Raw genomic sequence first — 17359 nt, 5'->3', positions numbered from 1 at the left:
CCCCCCCCCCCCAGCGGGACCACTGCCTGCAGGACCCCACCCCAGCCCCTCATCTCCTGCGTCCTTGCTCAGGGTTGGAGACTTTTCCAGTCTAGCTGAGTGACCACCTCCGGCCTCATCACCCCCCGGTGCCCTGTAGAGCTCCTGTGCCTGGACTCGGGCCAGGGACACAAGGCAGGGCAGCCGCTGTGGACCCCTTCCCAGCTCGGGCCGCCTTCCCGGGAGCGGTCTTGCGAAGGGAGGTGTTCCTGGAGGTGGAGCTGGATTCCCTTGGGCTGGATAAACTCGACTGGTTCAGCACCCCCTCCCGAACAGCCGGGCTGAGCGCTCCCTCCCATCTTCCCAAGGGATGGCCGACGTCTAGTCCAGATGCCAGACCCCGTAACCTCTCGGACCGGGGGTGGCCGCAGCTGCGCGATGGGGCTGGGCGGCGGGGCCAGCGCCTCCAGGGGAGGGAAGGTGGCTGTAGGCCGCCCTCCGGCCTCTGGCCTCGCCCAGGGCTGACTGGCTGTTTAGGGGAGGGGCTGGACAACAAGGCTGTCTTCTGTGTAAACAAGTCGCAGCCCTCCAGCCACAGGCCCGGGTCGGCGGTGGAATCCGGCTGGCCCTAGGATCCCTCCCCTCACTTCATGGAAAGTGAAATGTGCGCCCCCCACCCCTGGTCCTCCCCTCCCCAGCTTCGCGGCTGCTCCTCCAAAATCCTGGCACGCGTTGGATCCAGGAGAATGGCTTCCATTTATTTTGGCAAATTCAACCAGCACAGCGGAGGACACACCGGGCGGGGGCGACAGGGGCGGGTGGCCAGATACCGGGTCTGGAGGGGAGAGGGGCTGGTGGGGCCGGCAGGGTGAAGGCGTGGTCGGGCGTGGGGCGGAGCCCGGGCGTGGGGCGGGGCCTGGTGGGCCGAGCACCGCCCCCCCGGCTCCCCCGCGCCGGGCGCTCTAGGAGGCCAGGTACCCGGCGTCCACGAGGATGCCCGAGCCGCTGATGGAGGCGCTGCGGTCGCTGAGCAGGAAGATGATACTGTTGACCACGTCCTCCACCTCTGCGGGGAGCGGCGAGGGTCAGGCGAGCGGGAAGGCGTGGTCAGCGCGGCGCGCCCCGGCCACCCGGGCCGCCCAGGTGGCTCCCGCCGCTCCCGGCAGCCCCTCTGACCTGCAAACTTCTGCAGCGGGTGCCGCTCCTTCAGCTTCCGGGTGAACTCGGGGTCCGTCAAGACTCTCTGGCTCATGGCCGTCGGCACCACCGTGGGGTTCACGGAGTTTACGCGGATCTAGGGCGCGGGGCCGAAGTTGGCCTCAGCAGGTAGATGAGCCCCGCCCCCACAGCCTCTAAGCACCTCCCCCCAACACCTGCGGAATTTGCTGTCCGTGTTCAGTCCGTGGCTGACCCCACTGCCCAGAGCCTGGGGTAGTCCTCAGGCCTGTCCCATACCCTCTGCTGCCCGTTATCGTTGCCAGCCCCAAGCCCTGCTCCACAGCTCCTACCTTGTGCCTGCATCCCCCTTCTGTGACCCCCCCACCCCTGTTCCCCAGGCGCCCCTTCCCATGCCCACCTTGTATGGTCCCAGCTCTGCGGCCATGACTTTGGTGAGTGTGGTCATTGCGCCCTTGGTGGAGCCTGTGGAGGGCAGACAGCACTGAGGATCCCGTAGGGATTCAGCCTCCTTTGCACAGAGGCTAAGCCCAGGAGCCCAGCATCTCCCGCATGGAATGGGGGGTACAGGCTGGGCAGAGGGACTCACTGTAGACAGCTAGGTTGGGAAAGGAGACATGGGCCACCATGCTGGAGACGTTGACAATGGAGCCAGGCACTCCTCGCTGGATCAGCCCCCGGGCCACGATCTAGAAGCCAAGAGAGGGGCAGCGTGACCCCGTGGCACTCCCACCTGGGCCTTGCCCTCCCACTGGCTCACCTGGGATACTTGGAACACGGAGCGCAGGTTCACACTGAGGGTCCTGGGGGAGGGTAGACAGTCAGATGGTCCAAGGCCACATCTGCCCCAGGTCCTCAGCCACCCCTCCCCAGTCCACCTGCTCTCCCACTCCCCACCTGTCCAAGGCCTCTTTGGTGACCTCCAGGAAGGGCTGCTTTATCGCCACAGCAGCGTTGTTCACCAGCAGGTCCACAGGGCCCACGTTGCCCAGGGCCCGCTCCGTGGCCTCCCAGTCACCCAGGTCCACACACACGGTCTCTATCCCGGGGCACTGTGGAGAGGCATTGGTCAGTGATCAAGGAGGTAGTCCCTGCAGGCTCATGAGGCACCAGAGGGTGTGGGGGGCAGGCTTGGGCCACGGCGGGGCTGCATGCCTTACCTCCTTGGAGAGGCTGACCAGGTCAGTGTTGGTGCGGCTCACGGCTATCACTTTGGCTCCCAGAGCATGCAGGGCCTTCACAGTGTCCCTCCCGATCCCTGCAGGGGTGCACCAGGTGAGCAGATGGCCCAGCACATCTGGGTCAAGGCTGAGGACTGAGGCTGCAGCCCCCTCCATTTGGGAAAGGGCAGTGAGAGGGTGCTGGGCAGAGAATGGACACCAAGGGGTAACTGGTGGTCTGAGTCAGAGGCTCGGCCAGCCAGGGTCTGGCCAAGGGAGGCCCCAGAGAGGAGTTCCTTCCCACTGGGCCCAGGGAAGAGGCCCTAGCTGCATCTCTGAGCCTGAGGGCCACCATCTAGGGGCAGGGGTCTTGCACTGACCAGGGAGTGGCCAGTGTCCTGTCCCAGGGCAGCCTGCTGGGTGGTAACATCAGGCTGCGCTCAGGTCCAGGGGTTGTCGGAGGTGTGGTAAGGGGATAATTGCTGGCGGGCTGGTCTGTGACGGGCATGGAGGGACCCAGACCCCAACACAGGCCTGTGAGGCTTCGGGACCCACCTTACTGTCTACCTGGCTCCTCCTGCACCCTCACCTGCCCTGCTCACACCCACCTTTCCCTGCCCCTGTCACCAGGGCCTGCAGGCTGCTGAAATTCAGCTGCATGGTGCTGACTCTGTGCCTCTGTCCAGCGGGAGAGGAGGGCATGGAGGTTTTAAAGGCCTGGGGCGGGCCGTTCTGGGGGTGTCGAGGCAGGGAGGCTGGGGGCACAGGGCAGGGGCGGGGCGTCACACAGCTTCTGTTTCCTTGTTCACAGGGATCTGCCGCTCTCCCCACCCACAATCCAAAGGTGCTGGCCAAAAGCTCCACCCTGAGTTTGGAAAAGGAAATAGAAGTAAACCCTGGACTGGGGGCATGCCCCTCTTTGGCTGCTGGGGACAGATGGCCTGGAGCTGACCCTGGCATGATAGCAAAGGCACACTGGGCTTGAGGCTGGTATCGTGCCCTTGATCCCTGTGGATTCTGATGGTGATTCCACTTCTGGGGATAAGTCCAAGTCCTGAGTGCCGTCCGGTCCTGTGTCACAGGTCTCGCAGGACCAAAGCCACTGTCCAGAGGTCCGGAGTTCAGGGCAGGGCACATGACCCTCCTCCAGGCCCTCCAGGTGGGACCCTGACACGCAGGTGAGCCCTTGCCGCCTCTCCCTCCTCACTCTGGCCTGGCCGGACCCCAGGTGCGGTCCCAGGAAGAGAGGCTCCTGTCCTGGAGCGCATCCTGCCTCTCGGAGACCTCCTCAACTCCCGGAGGCCCAGGTGGGCTTGCCCTCTGGGCACGTCCTTGACCTTCTGAATCACCAGGGAGTAAAATGGAGGAAATCCTTGCCCTGGGCATGACACAGCACATGAAATCCTGGCTTTCTTCCCAGACACATTTTGAAATCCACTCCCAAGAGGGACTCAGGTTGCCGGCTGTGGGGGTGGAACAGTCAGTCCTGTGCACAGCAAGGCCCCCAAAGCGCGTGTTGGAGCCATGCCTGGGAAGCACGGTTGTGCGGCGTAGGGCTGAGCCCTCGTCGTCTACAATGGGACCCGCAGGTCTCGTCCGAGATCCCCAGGATGGAGTGCACCTGCCCCCAGCCGTCCCAGAGCCTTGGGAGCTGGCTTCCACCTGGTCTGGAGGACAGCCCCCAGCCCCGCCCGCCGTTTCGGCCTTGCAGAAGGCCCTTTGGGGAGTGTTCTCCCACAGACCCACATGTCACAAAGAGCCCCCTGCTTCCAAATCAAACCCCCCACCATGTGCCCCACCCCTCCAAGGCCACTACCACATTCCTGACACAGTTCAAATGCTACAGATAATTTTTATTTTGAAATAATTCTGAATTGCAAGGATGCTGCAAACTTGTCTCCCCCTGAGCCATTTCAGAGTAAAACTAGCACCCCATCACCCCCAAGTAGCTTCATGTCTGCTTCCTTCCAACACAGACTTTATCCTACACAGGCGCGAGCACGCACAGGCACGCACGCACGCCAGGAGACTAATACCACGTGTCCCCACCATGCGTCCTCGGCTCCGTTCCGGTCTCATAAATTATCCCAGGGATGTTCTTTTCAAAAAGAACAGCTTCGGGGCGCCTGGGTGGCACAGCGGTTAAGCGTCTGCCTTCGGCTCAGGGCGTGATCCCGGCGTTCTGGGATCGAGCCCCACTTCAGGCTCCTCCGCTATGAGCCTGCTTCTTCCTCTCCCACTCCCCCTGCTTGTGTTCCCTCTCTCGCTGGCTTTCTCTCTGTCAAATAAATAAATAAAATCTTAAAAAAAAAAAAAAAGAACAGCTTCATTGAGGTATAATTGACATACACGGTCAACAAAAATTCACCTGAGGAAATTTTAAAGATCTAATTGGCTTTCTCAATTTGTGGATTAGGCATCTTCCCATCTAGCGAGTAGAGAGGAACTCCACTGAGCAGCAGAAGAGGAGAGGTTTTTAAAGGAAGAGAGGGACAGGGAAGAAGGAAATTATTAGCAAAGGATGCCTCACGTCAGGCAAGGTGGTTCTCCCAAGGGGAGCAGACACTTCGGAGTGCTGACCAGACATTCCCAGGTTGACTGGTTCAAGGGTCCCTGACATGAGTGACTACTGTTTGGGTCCGTGGTTTTCGTTTTCTTTTCTTTCTTTCTTTCTTTCTTTCTTTCTTTCTTTCTTTCAGGATTTTATTTATTTATTTGACAGAGATAGAGACAGCCAGCGAGAGAGGGAACACAAGCCGGGGGAGTGGGAGAGGAAGAAGCAGGCTCATAGCGGAGGAGCCTGATGTGGGGCTCGATCCCGTAACGCCGGGATCACGCCCTGAGCCAAAGGCAGACGCTTAACGACTGCGCCACCCAGATGCCCCTTTTTTTTTTTTTTTTAAGATTTTATTTATTTATTCATCACAGAGAGAGCAGAAGCAGGGGGAGAGGCAGGCAGAGAGAGAAGCAGACTCCTCGCTGAGCAGGGAGCCCGATGTGGGGCTCGAACCCAAGACCATGGGATCATGACCTGGGTTGAAGGAAGCCGTTTCACTGACTGAGCTGCCCAGGTGTCCCTGGGCCCGTGGTTTTCTTTTTAGCAACACTGAACTGCACAGGTTCAGTGTAGACGACCGGAGGAGTTGGGGCGTAGGCAAACCCCGGGGGAACCACCCCTACAGCGAAGGTCATAAACGCATGCATCACCTCCGGGGTCCCTGGCGTCCCGTCGCTCTGTGTTTGCAGGCAGCGCATGTGGCCGGAGACCCTGCCCCCGCAGCGTTCTGGGAGGACTGTCTACACCTCAGGGCATCCCTGGAACTCACTCCTCTTGCCTGAAACTCCCCGTGTCAGTTCTGTGTGGTGAAAGGGTCCAGTCCAGGCTCACCTCCCTCACTCCAGAACACTCCTCAGTCTTTCCTTGACCTTTATGACCTTGGCATTTCCAGAGACTAGAGGCCAGTTCTTTTGCAGAAAGTCCGTCAGCTGGGCCTTGCGCAGTGTTCCCTCGTGGTTAGGTGCTCGTGTCTCCATCAGGGGCTCCAGAGAAGGGCACCGCGTCTCACAGCACGCGGTCAGCTGGTGCCACGCAGACCCGTCTCACTGCCGGTGATGTTAGCTCTGATCGAGGGGTGAGAGCTTTGACCACCTCAAGCACAGCATTGTCCTTCCCCTTCATATCTGTCCTCTGAACCCCAGGGGCAAAACCGGGTGGCTAGGGTCCACCCAGTGCACCCACCACAGTGCGTTTGACTTAACCTCCAAGTAAAGCCAGTAACAAAATCTAACATCATTCAGCCAACAGCCCACAACAGACACGTGCTCGCCTAGACAGGCTGGAACCACACCAGAAACTTAGCCCCTACCGGCTCGGCTTACGGCAGGCGGGGTGGGAACGGGCAGAGAGGACAGAATGGGCCAGCATGCACACAGACGTGCCCCAGTAACGAGGAGCTGACGACAGCTCCTGGTCCCATGGTCACCACTACCGTTCCCCTTACACCACGGCACACTGCCTTGCACGGCTGGCCCAGGCTTCTCGCCCGCGGGAGGAAGAGCTCTGCCTGCCCGCCTTCTGACTACTGCCACGTGTGGCAATCACCACCAAGCCATCTTTGGGACTGGGTTCCCCCACTGAGCTCAGGAAGCCCAGCTCAGAGGCAGCCGTCCCCACCAAACTCTCTGGCTGCAGAGAAGAGCCCGTCCTGAAGTTATTTCTCAAAAGGGGTGCTGAGCAGTGCACCCCTGGGCTCTCCCGGCTGGGAGAGCGGGGCTCACGGGACCATTCCAACCCCCCTGCGCCCTGGGTGCCCTCCTGCCCAGCAAGCCACGGAGCCCGGCATTTCCAGGTGGTTTGCAGGGCGTCCTTGTGTCCGGGCCCCAGGCTGCGGGGCAAGTGCTCAGGGGGCCCCGCCCGCCGCAGGAGGACCCGCAGCAGCTTCACGGCCCGCTCCGGGAGACTGCTCAGGGCTCTCCCGGAAAAGAGCCGCTGGGCTCCTGGGACCCTTCGTGGAGCCGGGCGCGCGTCACCCTGTCCCGCCCGCACGGAGCTCCAGGACCGAGCTTCAGTGGGTGGTGCAGCCGCTTTCACGAGCGTCCCTGGGGCCTGCGGGGTCGTTAGCACAGTCATTTGGTCATTCGGGGTGAGACTGAGTGAGCGTCTGCAGAGGGTCAGCGCTTCTTCTAGACGGCCGCGGATACTCAGGTCCCTTATGCAGGCCCTGGGCTGGGACGTCCCTTCCCCTGTGTCTCCAGCGCCGAGAGAAGCAGCCGGCACCCCTCGCTGCACCGCCGCACCCCTGCCGAGGAGCCCTGGCACTGCTGCGGGGGGCGCGGGATGAACATACAGCCCACCGTGGCCAGCAGAGCAGGCAGCAGCCAGACTCGGGGTCCAGCCTGCTGTGGGGTCCCAGCTGCTGCCTGAGTCTCTCGGAGCCTGGGACCCGCAGGCCCCGCAGGCAAGAGACAGAGCCCGGGCAGAGGGACAGGGCAGCCGGAAGGCCTCCCGCAGCCTCATGCATGCCCCCCAGATGCCCCCGCAGACACACCACGCTCGCGTGCGCACACATGCACACACACGCGTGTGCACACGTGTACACACAGACGTGCACACGCACACGCCCTCACGTGCCCTGACGTCTACATTACTGACTATTTTCTACCCCTGAGATTCCGGGGTCTTCAGTCTCCCAGATCAGCCCTCCCGGGGCTGCCCTCTGCGCTCTGCTCCAGCAGGCCGTGGAGGCTGCCTTCCCAGGGATACGGCTCCGAGGCAGGAGGGTGAGGTGCTTGCAGCCCCGGGCAGCACGTGAAGGGGTCTGCATGCCCAGATCAGCGCTGTGGGGCAAAGAGTCGCCGAGCGCCAGGGCCCTGACATGGGCTCATCTCCAAAAGGAAGGTCATCTGCTCCTCACTGAACAACACGCGGAAGCCCCACAGGCCGGCTTGCGCTCTGGGCTTGGGATGCGTGGGGTGGACCCACCAGGGAAAGGGGCAATGAAACAGGCACAAGAAGGGTGTGACCCAGGCTGTGGCAGGGCCGCCAGCGCAGGGAGCCCCCGCCTGAGGCTCACCTGCATTGCACTAGCTTGCTCGGCAAAGCCACAGCCCTCTTACGCTGTGTGTGGTGGAGAATTACCTACAGAGGGCTCTGGCCCTTGTCTCCGCTCCTGGGATGGGATCGCCAGGCTCCTGCCATGTCCCACCTGACAGGCACGTCTCGGTTTGCCTGGGGGCCTCGGCCACGGGGTAGTCTTGGGGTGATTTATGCTGGGGGCTTCGGGATGCGTTGTATTGGGCCTGACCTCTGGGGAGGCCTGGAGTCTAAAGGTCGTGCAGCCACACAGGCGGTAGGCGATGGAGCTCCCCAAGCCCCTGGACAACCAAGGCTCCGGCAAGCCTCCCTGGTTGGCAATATTTCACGCCTGTTGTCACAGGTCGGGACTCCAGGGGGCAGTGGGAAGGTTGGCCCCTCCTGGGTGCCATCCTCTGTCTCTCCCTTTGGTGATTTTCCATATCCATTTGCTGTAAGAAAACTGTAATCCTAAGAACAGCACCTTCTTGACTTCTGTGGATCATTCTAGCGACTTATGGAAACTGAGGGTGTCTGTGAGGTCCCCTGAATTTGTAGCCAGCTGGTCTGTGGGGAGGGTGGCCCTGGGGACCCCGAACTTGCCACTACTGTCTGAGATGAGGGCAGTCTCCTGGGGCTGCTCCCCGGGGCTGCCCATGGCTAAGCTCTCACAAGCCCCGTAATCTCGGGGGCTGGACGCAAGGACACCTCCCCCACTCCCACTATGGCTCGGGGCCGCTGCGCAGGGACTCAGGCAGGTGCAGGCCCCACCGCCGTGTAGCTGCACCATCCGGAACTTGCGCTTTGCCAGGGGCAGCTCTCGCGGCCTGCACCAGCTCTTGGAGCCCGCAGCCTGGGAGTGACGTGCATTCCTCCCCCCCCAGCCATGGCCGGGGCGAGTCTCCCAGTCCCACCTGCACTCAGAGCCACGGGGCCCGTCAGGGAGCAGCTGAATGCTCTCCACCACACCTGGTCCCCCCAGCTGCTGTGGACCAGACGGCACACACATGTGGTCATCACCCGCTCCCACAAACCGCCCGGCCTCTCTGAGCTCGCCAGTGACCGCCCCGCGGTTCCCAGTCCTTCTCACCTTCTGTTCTCTCTGGAAACCCTCCACGCCGGCCCTCCTCTCTCTTAGCTAATCGCCTGCATCACACAGCCCCTCGCTGTCTGCTCCCAGCCCTGTGCCCCTTGAAGACCCCCCCCCCTTCACGAGTGACCCGTCCCTCCTGGTGTCACCAGAGCCTCCCCAGCAGCCTCTCCCTGCTGCTCCAGGAGCTTGCCATTGTCTCTTCTTAAAAGCAAACCAGGGACACCTGGGTGGCTCAGTTGGTGAAGCGTCTGCCTTCCATTCGGGTCCTGACCCCAGGGTCCTGGGATGGAGCCCTGCATCAGGTCCCTGCTCAGCGGGGAGCCTGCTTCTCCTCTCCTGCTCCCTCTGCTTGTGCTCTCTCTGTCTCTGTCAAATGAATGAATAAAATCTTTAAAAAAACCAAAAAACCAGAAACCCCCCACCTGGCCCCACTGGCTGCCACTCGTGTCTTTGCTCTCACTTATAGAAAAACTCCTTGAGAAAAAGCTGATCTCACCAGCTCCTTCCCCAGGAAACCCATGTGAACGGAGCTCCTTGTGTCCAGCCCAGAGGTGCCCCCAGGGCCTGCCTCACTGATGGCCCATTGCGCACAGCCTGGGGGCCGCGTGGGGAGGGCAGCCCCGGCACGCATGTGCACATGCCCGCGGGCCAACGAGCACACACTTCTGGCCACGGGGATCGGCCGTTGGAGCAGCAGGGCAGGGAGGACAGTGTGGTCAGGGCGCCGAGGGCCTGGGAGAAGGACTCCAGCTTCAAGGGCACAGCAGGTGGTGTGAGGGGGTGGGGGTGGGGAGGCCTCGGGTGCCCAGGGCCTGCCCGGAAAGGCCTGGGCTGCACCTGAACAAAGGTCCTTCCCAAGCCTCCAAGCTAACTTCTCAGGTTTTCTCCTTAAGAGAGAGGGAGGTTTCATTTGCTTTTCCTGTTTCTCAGGGCAAGGAGAGCACCCTTGTGCAGGCCTGCCCGAAACTGGAACTGGCCAGGGCCAGGCCCCAAAGAGGACACTTGAGCAGGGTGGAATGGAGCTAAGTCAGGGCTGGCTGGGGCCAGGGCCAGGTGGGCTCTGAGGGGAGGAGGCTCCCCACCAAACGGCCAGACCCTGGGCACCCTCCAGAAAAGGCTGGGCTCCAGGCTGCACTCAGGAAGGGCATGGGGGCCTCAGGGAGGCCTGGGCACCCGAAAGGCCTGGGAAGGAGGGCCCCCCCTCAAGCCAGATCCCACCCCACTGCCTGGGCTAGACAGTTTCTCAGTTGGGAAGGCTCGACGCCACCTAGAACATTCTGTGACTGGGAGGTGCTGACAGGTGCGGTCCCACAAGTGTATTCTGTGCACCTGCGGAAGTTGGCCAGGCAGGGAGGGGGTGCACGTGGGCACGGGGCCTGGAGACCAAGCCCGTCTCCCAAGCAACGGCACTTCCGTGCCACAAGAGGTGTGGAGGGGGGCCGCCCCTTGTGCCGTTCAGGCTGAGCAAGTGGCTTCTCTCTGAGTGGCACCTGCCTGCTGTGCGACCCAGAGCCATGGCCCTGTCACCACCCAGAGCCCAGAGCCTGCACTGGTTCCAGACCTTTCCTCATGCTCCACTGGCCACCTGTGGCCCACAAGGTCCCACTGGTGGAGGGGACGAGGATCTGCCTGTCCCCAAGGCCAGGTCACCTGCACTCTCATGGCCCGGCTCCCACCCCCACGGCATCTGCTCCGTGACTCCTGACAGCCTGAACCCCAGGAGGGCAGGTGTGCTGTGCTGTCCGCCTCTGTTCCCCCGGCACTGGGCAGAGTGCGCCTCCAATGTGTCTGTGGAGTGAGGAATGAATGAAGGAATGAATGAATGAACGGTGCATTATCTTATTTATTTTTTTAAAGATTTTATTTATTTATTGGGATGCCTGGGTGGCTCAGTCGGTGAAGCGTCTGCCTTTGGCTCAGGTCATGATCCCGGGGTCCTGGGGTCGAGTCCCCGCATTGGGATCCCTGCTCAGTGGGGGAGCCTGCTTCTCCCTCTGCCTGCTGCTCCCCCTGCTTGTGTACTCTCTCTCTCTCTCCCTGACAAATAAAATCACATGAGACACTCCAGGTCAGCCACCCCACCCCGGCCCCGGGTGTTTGTGCTCCTGGCAGGGAGTGGGATCCTGGGCTTGCGCCATCCCAGGAGTTCAGTTTGGAGAGGGCTTTGCTCTGGGTTGTCTGTGAGTCAGTGCCAGGCCTTTCCTGCTTTGAACACCCCCTCTGTGGACAGGTCTGTAGGCTCGTGGGCACCACAGAGAAAGGGCTCCTGCAAAGTTTCCTTTGAGGACCCGGGAGCCAGTCCCTGCATGCTGCCTTCATCAGGCTGCGTGGGACACGCTGCCGTGGTTGGCGTGTTAGCCGCAAACCAGAGCTTGTCGATTCTTTTTTTCACCCGCGGCAGCCGCCGGGCAGAGCCTCAGAGGGAGAACGCTGGAGGTGTGTGGAGGGGCTCTGCCCGCCCTGGCTGAGCCTGCGGGGCGCGGAGGCCAGAGCCACGGTGGAGGTTCTGGCCCGCTCGGGGACTCCCACCCCTGCCTGCCTGCACCATCTCCTGAAGGCCCTTGGCCCCACTCTGTCTCAGAAGCTGACTGCTTCACAGCCTGGCGCCGGGGCTTGGAGAATTCCAGGGAGACCTCGGGTATCAGGGTTATTGGGCAGCGGCCCCTTCCTGGAAGCTCCTGGGTCTTTGGGACTGAGCCTGCTGCCAGCTGACAACTTCTCTGGTGGGAAAAGTCCTGAAGCCCCTGCTCCCAACATTATTGGATGATAGCAGAAGGGATAAGGTGTAGGGAGAGGGCCTGCCGGCAGGTCTGCTTTGCCAAGAGCCTAGTAAGCTCTTTCCTGAGCTAGCCTGAGGCACAAAGGCTCTGTGTGGGTGAGCGTAAGGCAATGCCCCTGGGAAAAGCCGACTCAGCTACTCCCAGGATTAGGCCTAGGTGGGGGGGCAGGGATGCTGAGCTAGGGAGGCGGCATCAAGCTTCCTGCCTGCGAGCCGCCTCCCTGTGCCTGTCGCCGCACCCTTTGGGAGTTGACCCCAGCCTGCAGGCACAAGGCCCTAAGCACTGAGTCTGGAAGCTGAGGGCCCAGCTATTGGGTCCAGGGTAACTTTCTGGGGTGAGTTTTCTAGGGGTTTCTTGTCCATAGGCCAAGTCACTGGGTTCTCCCATCCCTTGGCCTCTCTCCGTGCCTGGAGAGGACGGTCCCTTCCTCCAGCATTACGGTGTGTCTGCGGAGTCCGACCACCCCCTGGGGAGCTGGCCCAGCTTAGATAAACTTCTGTCTTCTTAGACCGCACTAGACCCTTCCACCAGCTAGTGCTTCCTCAGGAGCAATCATAACTTGGCCCTTGGATCAGAGTGGAACAAGTGAAAACAGACTGAGATTTACAACACACTGTCCTCCCCATAGACTAAAAATCATGCACATTTGCTTCCTGTGGTGATGTTTTCACCGGTTCCCAAACTAGCCTTCCCATTGTGAGTAACTGTGGAGCCTGACAAATATACCCAGTAATTGTGTTCTGGAAATGGTAATAGGCAGCATAAGACTTCCATCCTTGGTGGATAGAAACCCCTGAGGTTAGACCAACAGATGCTCTGCCTGGGATAACACGTCCCCTGAGGGGCAGGAAGCCAGGATCCAAGCAGAACATGTGGTCCTGCCAAGTGGCCGAGGCAGATCAGGGTCTGAGGCAACTGAAGGGGCTGGAATCTGCAGGGAAAAGAGGAGGCTGTGCCCAGAAGTCTGTGTGTGGTCTCTGCCTGGTTCCTTTCTAGTCCATGGCTGAGGATTGGCTGAACACGTGCAGGATGAGATCACCCAAGAGTGGCTCAGGACAGAACAGAACATCAGTCATGGCCCAGTGCTGGAGACCTGGGAGCTCTGGCCCAGCCACAGTGGACACAGCTCATCAAGGCTGGGCATCCAGCTATGACCTGGAAAGTCTCTATGAGTCAGGGCCACCAGAGGTAGGCTCACTCTCGCTTCTCTCTCAAAAGCCCTAATAAAACACACAGGCGAGACAGTTAGGAGGCTGAGTCACAGTAAGTTAGAGGGCAGGGGAAACACCAGAAGTTTTCTGCAGATAGCCCTAATAAAGCACAAAACAAACTTAAACAAGTTCGAAATGATTAGTCAGTAATTGAGCTGCCTACCAGGACAAGATCCAACACCCTTCAGAGGAAGATAACAAAATCCAGACTGTCTATAGCGTATCGTCTGTAATATCCAGTACACAATGAAAATTTTCTAGGAATGACAAGAAACAGGAAAACATTACCCAGAGTCGAGGAAAAAGCAGCCAACTAAAACAAAAATTGTCTTGATTTACTAAACAAGACTTTAAAGCACCTATTATATATGTGTTAAAAAAATTAAAGGAAAATAACATTTTGATGAGTAAACAGAAAATTTTATCATAGAAACAGAAACTATAAAAAAGAATCAAATGGAAATTGTGACTTTAAAAGCACAATAACTAAAAGAAATTCGCTGGGTAGGTTTAACAGCAGATCGTAGGTGTCAGAAAACAGTCTTTAAACTTGAAGGCAGATCAATAGAAACGATACAATCCGAAGAAAGAGAACAAAACACCAAAGAAAAATGAATAGACCCTCAAGGGTCCGCTGGCTAAGGGGAGGGTCAGATAAATGGCCTAACATGGGGGTAACTGACGTCCCAGCAGAAGAAAATGAGAAGAGAGCTGAAGAACTAACGCCCCAAGTTCCCAAAACTTTGATTAAAGTAATCAACATACAGACCCCAGAGCTCACCGAACCCCAAGCGGGATAAGTGTAAAAAGAATGACACCAAAGTGCATCATTATCAATCTGATTAAACTAAAGATAAAAGGAGGACGTGGAAAGAGGCCCGAGAAGGAGCATTCATTGCCCAGAGGGAAGTGGGAGCGTGAACGTCACCTCCTCGTAAGCCAACCAGGAGGCCAGGAGGCAGCAAAATGACATCTCCAAAGTGTTAAAAGAAAAAAAAAAATCTGTCCATCCAGAAATTCTAGATGCAGCAAAAATATCTCTCAACAATGAGGTGAGGGGCGGCCGGCAGACTCAGTCGGTGGAGCGTGACTCTTGATCTCGGGGTTGTGAGTTCGAGCCCCATGTTGGGTGTAGAGATGACATTTCCAGGTCAACAAAAGCTGAGAGATTCTGTCGCCAGTAGACCTGCAATATAAGAAAGCTAAAGGATGTTCTTTAGCTTGAAGAGAAATGATTCCAGATGATTCCTTGCAGCTACCAGAAGGAGGGAAGAATGTTGGAAATAATACACGCGTTGGAAAATACTCAATACAATTTTTCTTGTCAAAAATTCCTTTAGAAACACTTGACTCTTTAAAATAAAAATAAGAGGGGTGCCTGGCCGGGACAGTCGGGGGAGGAAGCGACTCTTGAGCTCAGGGTCGTGAGTTTGAGCCCCACATTGGGTGTAGAGATGCCTTATTAGGTAAATAAATATTTTAACAACACCCTTGTGAAGTGGCGTATGTAAAAGTACAGAGGAAACAACAGCCCAAAGGGTAACGAGGGTGAAAGAAATTCTACTCTTGCAAGCTTAGTACGTTTGCCAAGTGGTTAATATTGACCCCAAACCCATTTTGATAAATTCAGGACGCATACTGGTAACCATGCCATGCCAACAAAATACTCCTTAGACGCGGCGAAGAAGCCAGACAAGGAAATGAAGTAAAGCATTAAAGCTGCTTGCTTGCCAGCCCCACCCCGGGGAACGTGGGCAAGGATCAATAGAACAAAAAGCAGAAAGAACAAATAGAAAACAGGGCTAACTGGGGAACTTGGACCCAGCTAGACCAACAGCAACATGAGACCTGACCGGACCACACGCGTCCGAGGCAGAGATCGGGACGCCCAGTACAGAAGCAAGAGCACACTCTGTCTACAGACGCCTGACAATCGTCACGGGTGGGTGGAAAGGAAAGACACACTGTGCAGACAGTAAGCACAGAGATGTCTGCCTACAAAACGACACGCTGGGGCGCCTCCGGGCTCCGTCGGGAAGCGTCTGCCCGGGCTCAGGACGTGATCCCAGGATGCTGGGATCAGTCGTGCGCATCGGGCTCCCTGCTCAGGGAGCCTGCGTCTCCCTCTGCCTCTCCTCTCTCTAATCAATGAAATCTTTTTAAAAAAATATGACACACACTTTACAAGAACACAAACACACAGTTAGATCCTGAAACACATGGATAGTTTCCAGGAGGGGTGGGGAGCGGAGGACAGAACTACAAGGAGCAAGTGTGTGAAAAAGAGGGGGGACCTGGGCCGAGCGGGGGAGAGTGAGGAAGTGATTCTTGCACAACTTCGAAGAAAGAAAAACCAAGGAGGAAAGGAAGGGAGGGAAGAGGGAAGGTGGTGGGCAGGAAGAAGGGACAGGGGAGGCGGGAGGGACGGCTGCCCTTACAGGAGGGGGTGCAGTGCCTCCTGGGGGGCCTCCCAAAGCTGTGCATTTTGGGGCTTTTGCTCCTTTCTCCGGGGCACGGGGAAGAGGGGGACAGGTTAGGGGCCCGAGGCCACTCTGTGTGGCTTCAAGCTTCAAATTTATTATTTTACTTTACTTAATTTATTTTATTTATTAAGTAGGCACCACGCCCAGCTTGGAGCCCAACGTGAGGCTTGACCTCAGGACCCCGAGATCAAGACCTGAGCTGAGATCAAGACCTGGGCGCTTACCCGACTGCCCCCCCCCACGCCACCTTCTTGCATGAACCCCTCAGGAGCTGCCTGCCCTTCCAGAGCTCTGGCTCAGGTGGGAGCAGGGACGTCGCTGAGGCTCAGGGGCTGGGGGTGGGGGAGGAAAGCCCACCGGCTGGGCCAGAAGGCGGCCAGGGGCGGAGCAGGGCGAGCCCTGGGCCCGGCACAGGTGCAGGGAAGCCAGCTGGGGCGGCGGCTGTGGCCGGGGTGCGGGAACCCGTGCGCCCCTGCACTGAGGCCAGGACCCCGTGGAGACCCCTCCTCACCACGATGACTCCCCATAACTGAGCTTTCCAAACTTGGCTCTGGCGTCCTGTCCTCGGGGAGACGGAAGACTGCTGCCCCCGCCTGGTGTGCGCCGGGAGCCGCAAGCTGAGGGCCCGGCCTGCAGGCCCTGCCTTGTCCCGATTCCTTCTCCTCCTTTCTTCCCCTTTCTGCTCCTTCCAGAGCCTGTGTGCGGCTGCAGGGCTGCCCTCACATTCCACGTCAGGAGAACTTTCGGCAGAACTTTCGGCCGAGAGCAAGGTGCCTACCACTGACTGAAAACAGGAGTTTGTGTCTCTGGTAGTAACAGGGAACGGGCGCTTCTGAAGAACCCCCCACCCGGCCCCCCACCCCCGCCAGAGCACCCTCAGAGGCCGGTGTGCCAGAGTCCCACGTCATGGGCACGCGCCAAACTAGAGGCTTCTCCACGCTTTCCGGCTTCCCTCCCCTCGAGCCCGTGACGTGTGGGGAGAGGACTGTGGTCCCTTCCCGGGTCGTGTGCTCATCGCGCTTCTCTGTGCCTCCGTTTTACCCGGTGATGCTGGGGCCGCTTGGAAACCACAGATGGGCCCCGAAGGTAGGAGCGCCCTGGGTTCCCGACCCCCGCCATCACCGTGTGAACAGATGCGTGTTTAGGACTTAGTCCTTCCTGCACCACTGCCAAGCCCAGCCCAACACTCCGTGCTGGCTTTTTTTTTTTTTTTCTTTTTAAGTAAAAACAAATTAATTCATAGACTAATTCTAGCACTGTTTGTTGCAAAGACTTTCCCCCACTGGATTGCTCCGGGGATTTCTCAGGACCCTGTGACGGTGTGCGCGTGCACCTGCGTCTGGGCTCCCCTCCGGGGCCTCTGGGTCTCCGTGTGGGCCGTGCGCGGACGCCCTGCCGTCTCCATCCTGTAGCTCCAGGGAGGTCTTGAGGTCAGGCTGTGTGAGTCCTTCAACTTTGTTCTTTTCCAAGATTGCTTTTTAGATCCCATGAGCTTAGCATCTCCATATAAAGTTCAGATTCAGCTGATCCACTTTTTTGTAATGTGTTTGTCCAAGTTTGGTGCCAGAGTTATCCTGTCCTCACAAATGAGGGAAAATGTCCTCTTCTAACCTATTTTCTGGAAGGCTTTGTGTCATGTCGTTCTTCCCTCCTTGGATGTTTGAGAGAGTTTGCCAGTGAAACCACCTGACCCTGGGGGTTTCTTTGTGGGAACGTTTTTTGTTAATACGTTGAAATATGTAATAAGTATGGGCCGCTCCGATTCTGAATCTCACCTCAGCTCACTTTGCAAACAACACCCTTATTTGGTGGTTCTTACTATATTCACAGAGTCGTGTAACCATAGCTACTCTCTAATCCCAGAATAGGGTTAATCCCTGTTATTCACGGTGGGACCAAGTCACC

General features: G+C 58.5%; 1 protein-coding gene across 2 annotated transcripts in view; it reads right to left on the bottom strand.

The window, feature by feature from the left end:
• The window catches only part of LOC103666010 (carbonyl reductase [NADPH] 2), a 4121-nt gene extending 1146 nt beyond the window's left edge, over positions 1-2975 (bottom strand). Inside the window, exons 1-8 of one of the 2 annotated variants that reach the window (XM_040639844.1) lie at positions 2920-2975; positions 2316-2403; positions 2053-2207; positions 1916-1958; positions 1745-1844; positions 1556-1620; positions 1156-1273; positions 915-1045 (exon numbers count right to left, since the gene is read on the bottom strand). In XM_040639844.1, coding sequence (XP_040495778.1) covers positions 942-1045; positions 1156-1273; positions 1556-1620; positions 1745-1844; positions 1916-1958; positions 2053-2207; positions 2316-2403; positions 2920-2975 — 729 coding nt within the window. In that variant the 3' untranslated portion in view covers positions 915-941. Of the gene's footprint in view, positions 1-914; positions 1046-1155; positions 1274-1555; positions 1621-1744; positions 1845-1915; positions 1959-2052; positions 2208-2315; positions 2414-2919 lie in introns of those variants that run through there. The other variant, XM_040639843.1, reaches the window with a different exon arrangement.
• Between the last annotated feature and the right edge of the window lie 14384 nt (positions 2976-17359).

This window comes from Ursus maritimus, unplaced genomic scaffold (genome assembly GCF_017311325.1).
Source record: "Ursus maritimus isolate PB19 unplaced genomic scaffold, ASM1731132v1 scaffold_24, whole genome shotgun sequence".
NCBI classification, from domain to species: Eukaryota; Metazoa; Chordata; class Mammalia; order Carnivora; family Ursidae; genus Ursus; species Ursus maritimus.
Note: the sequence above shows the minus strand (reverse complement) of the source record. Positions and strands in the feature narration are given on the sequence as shown.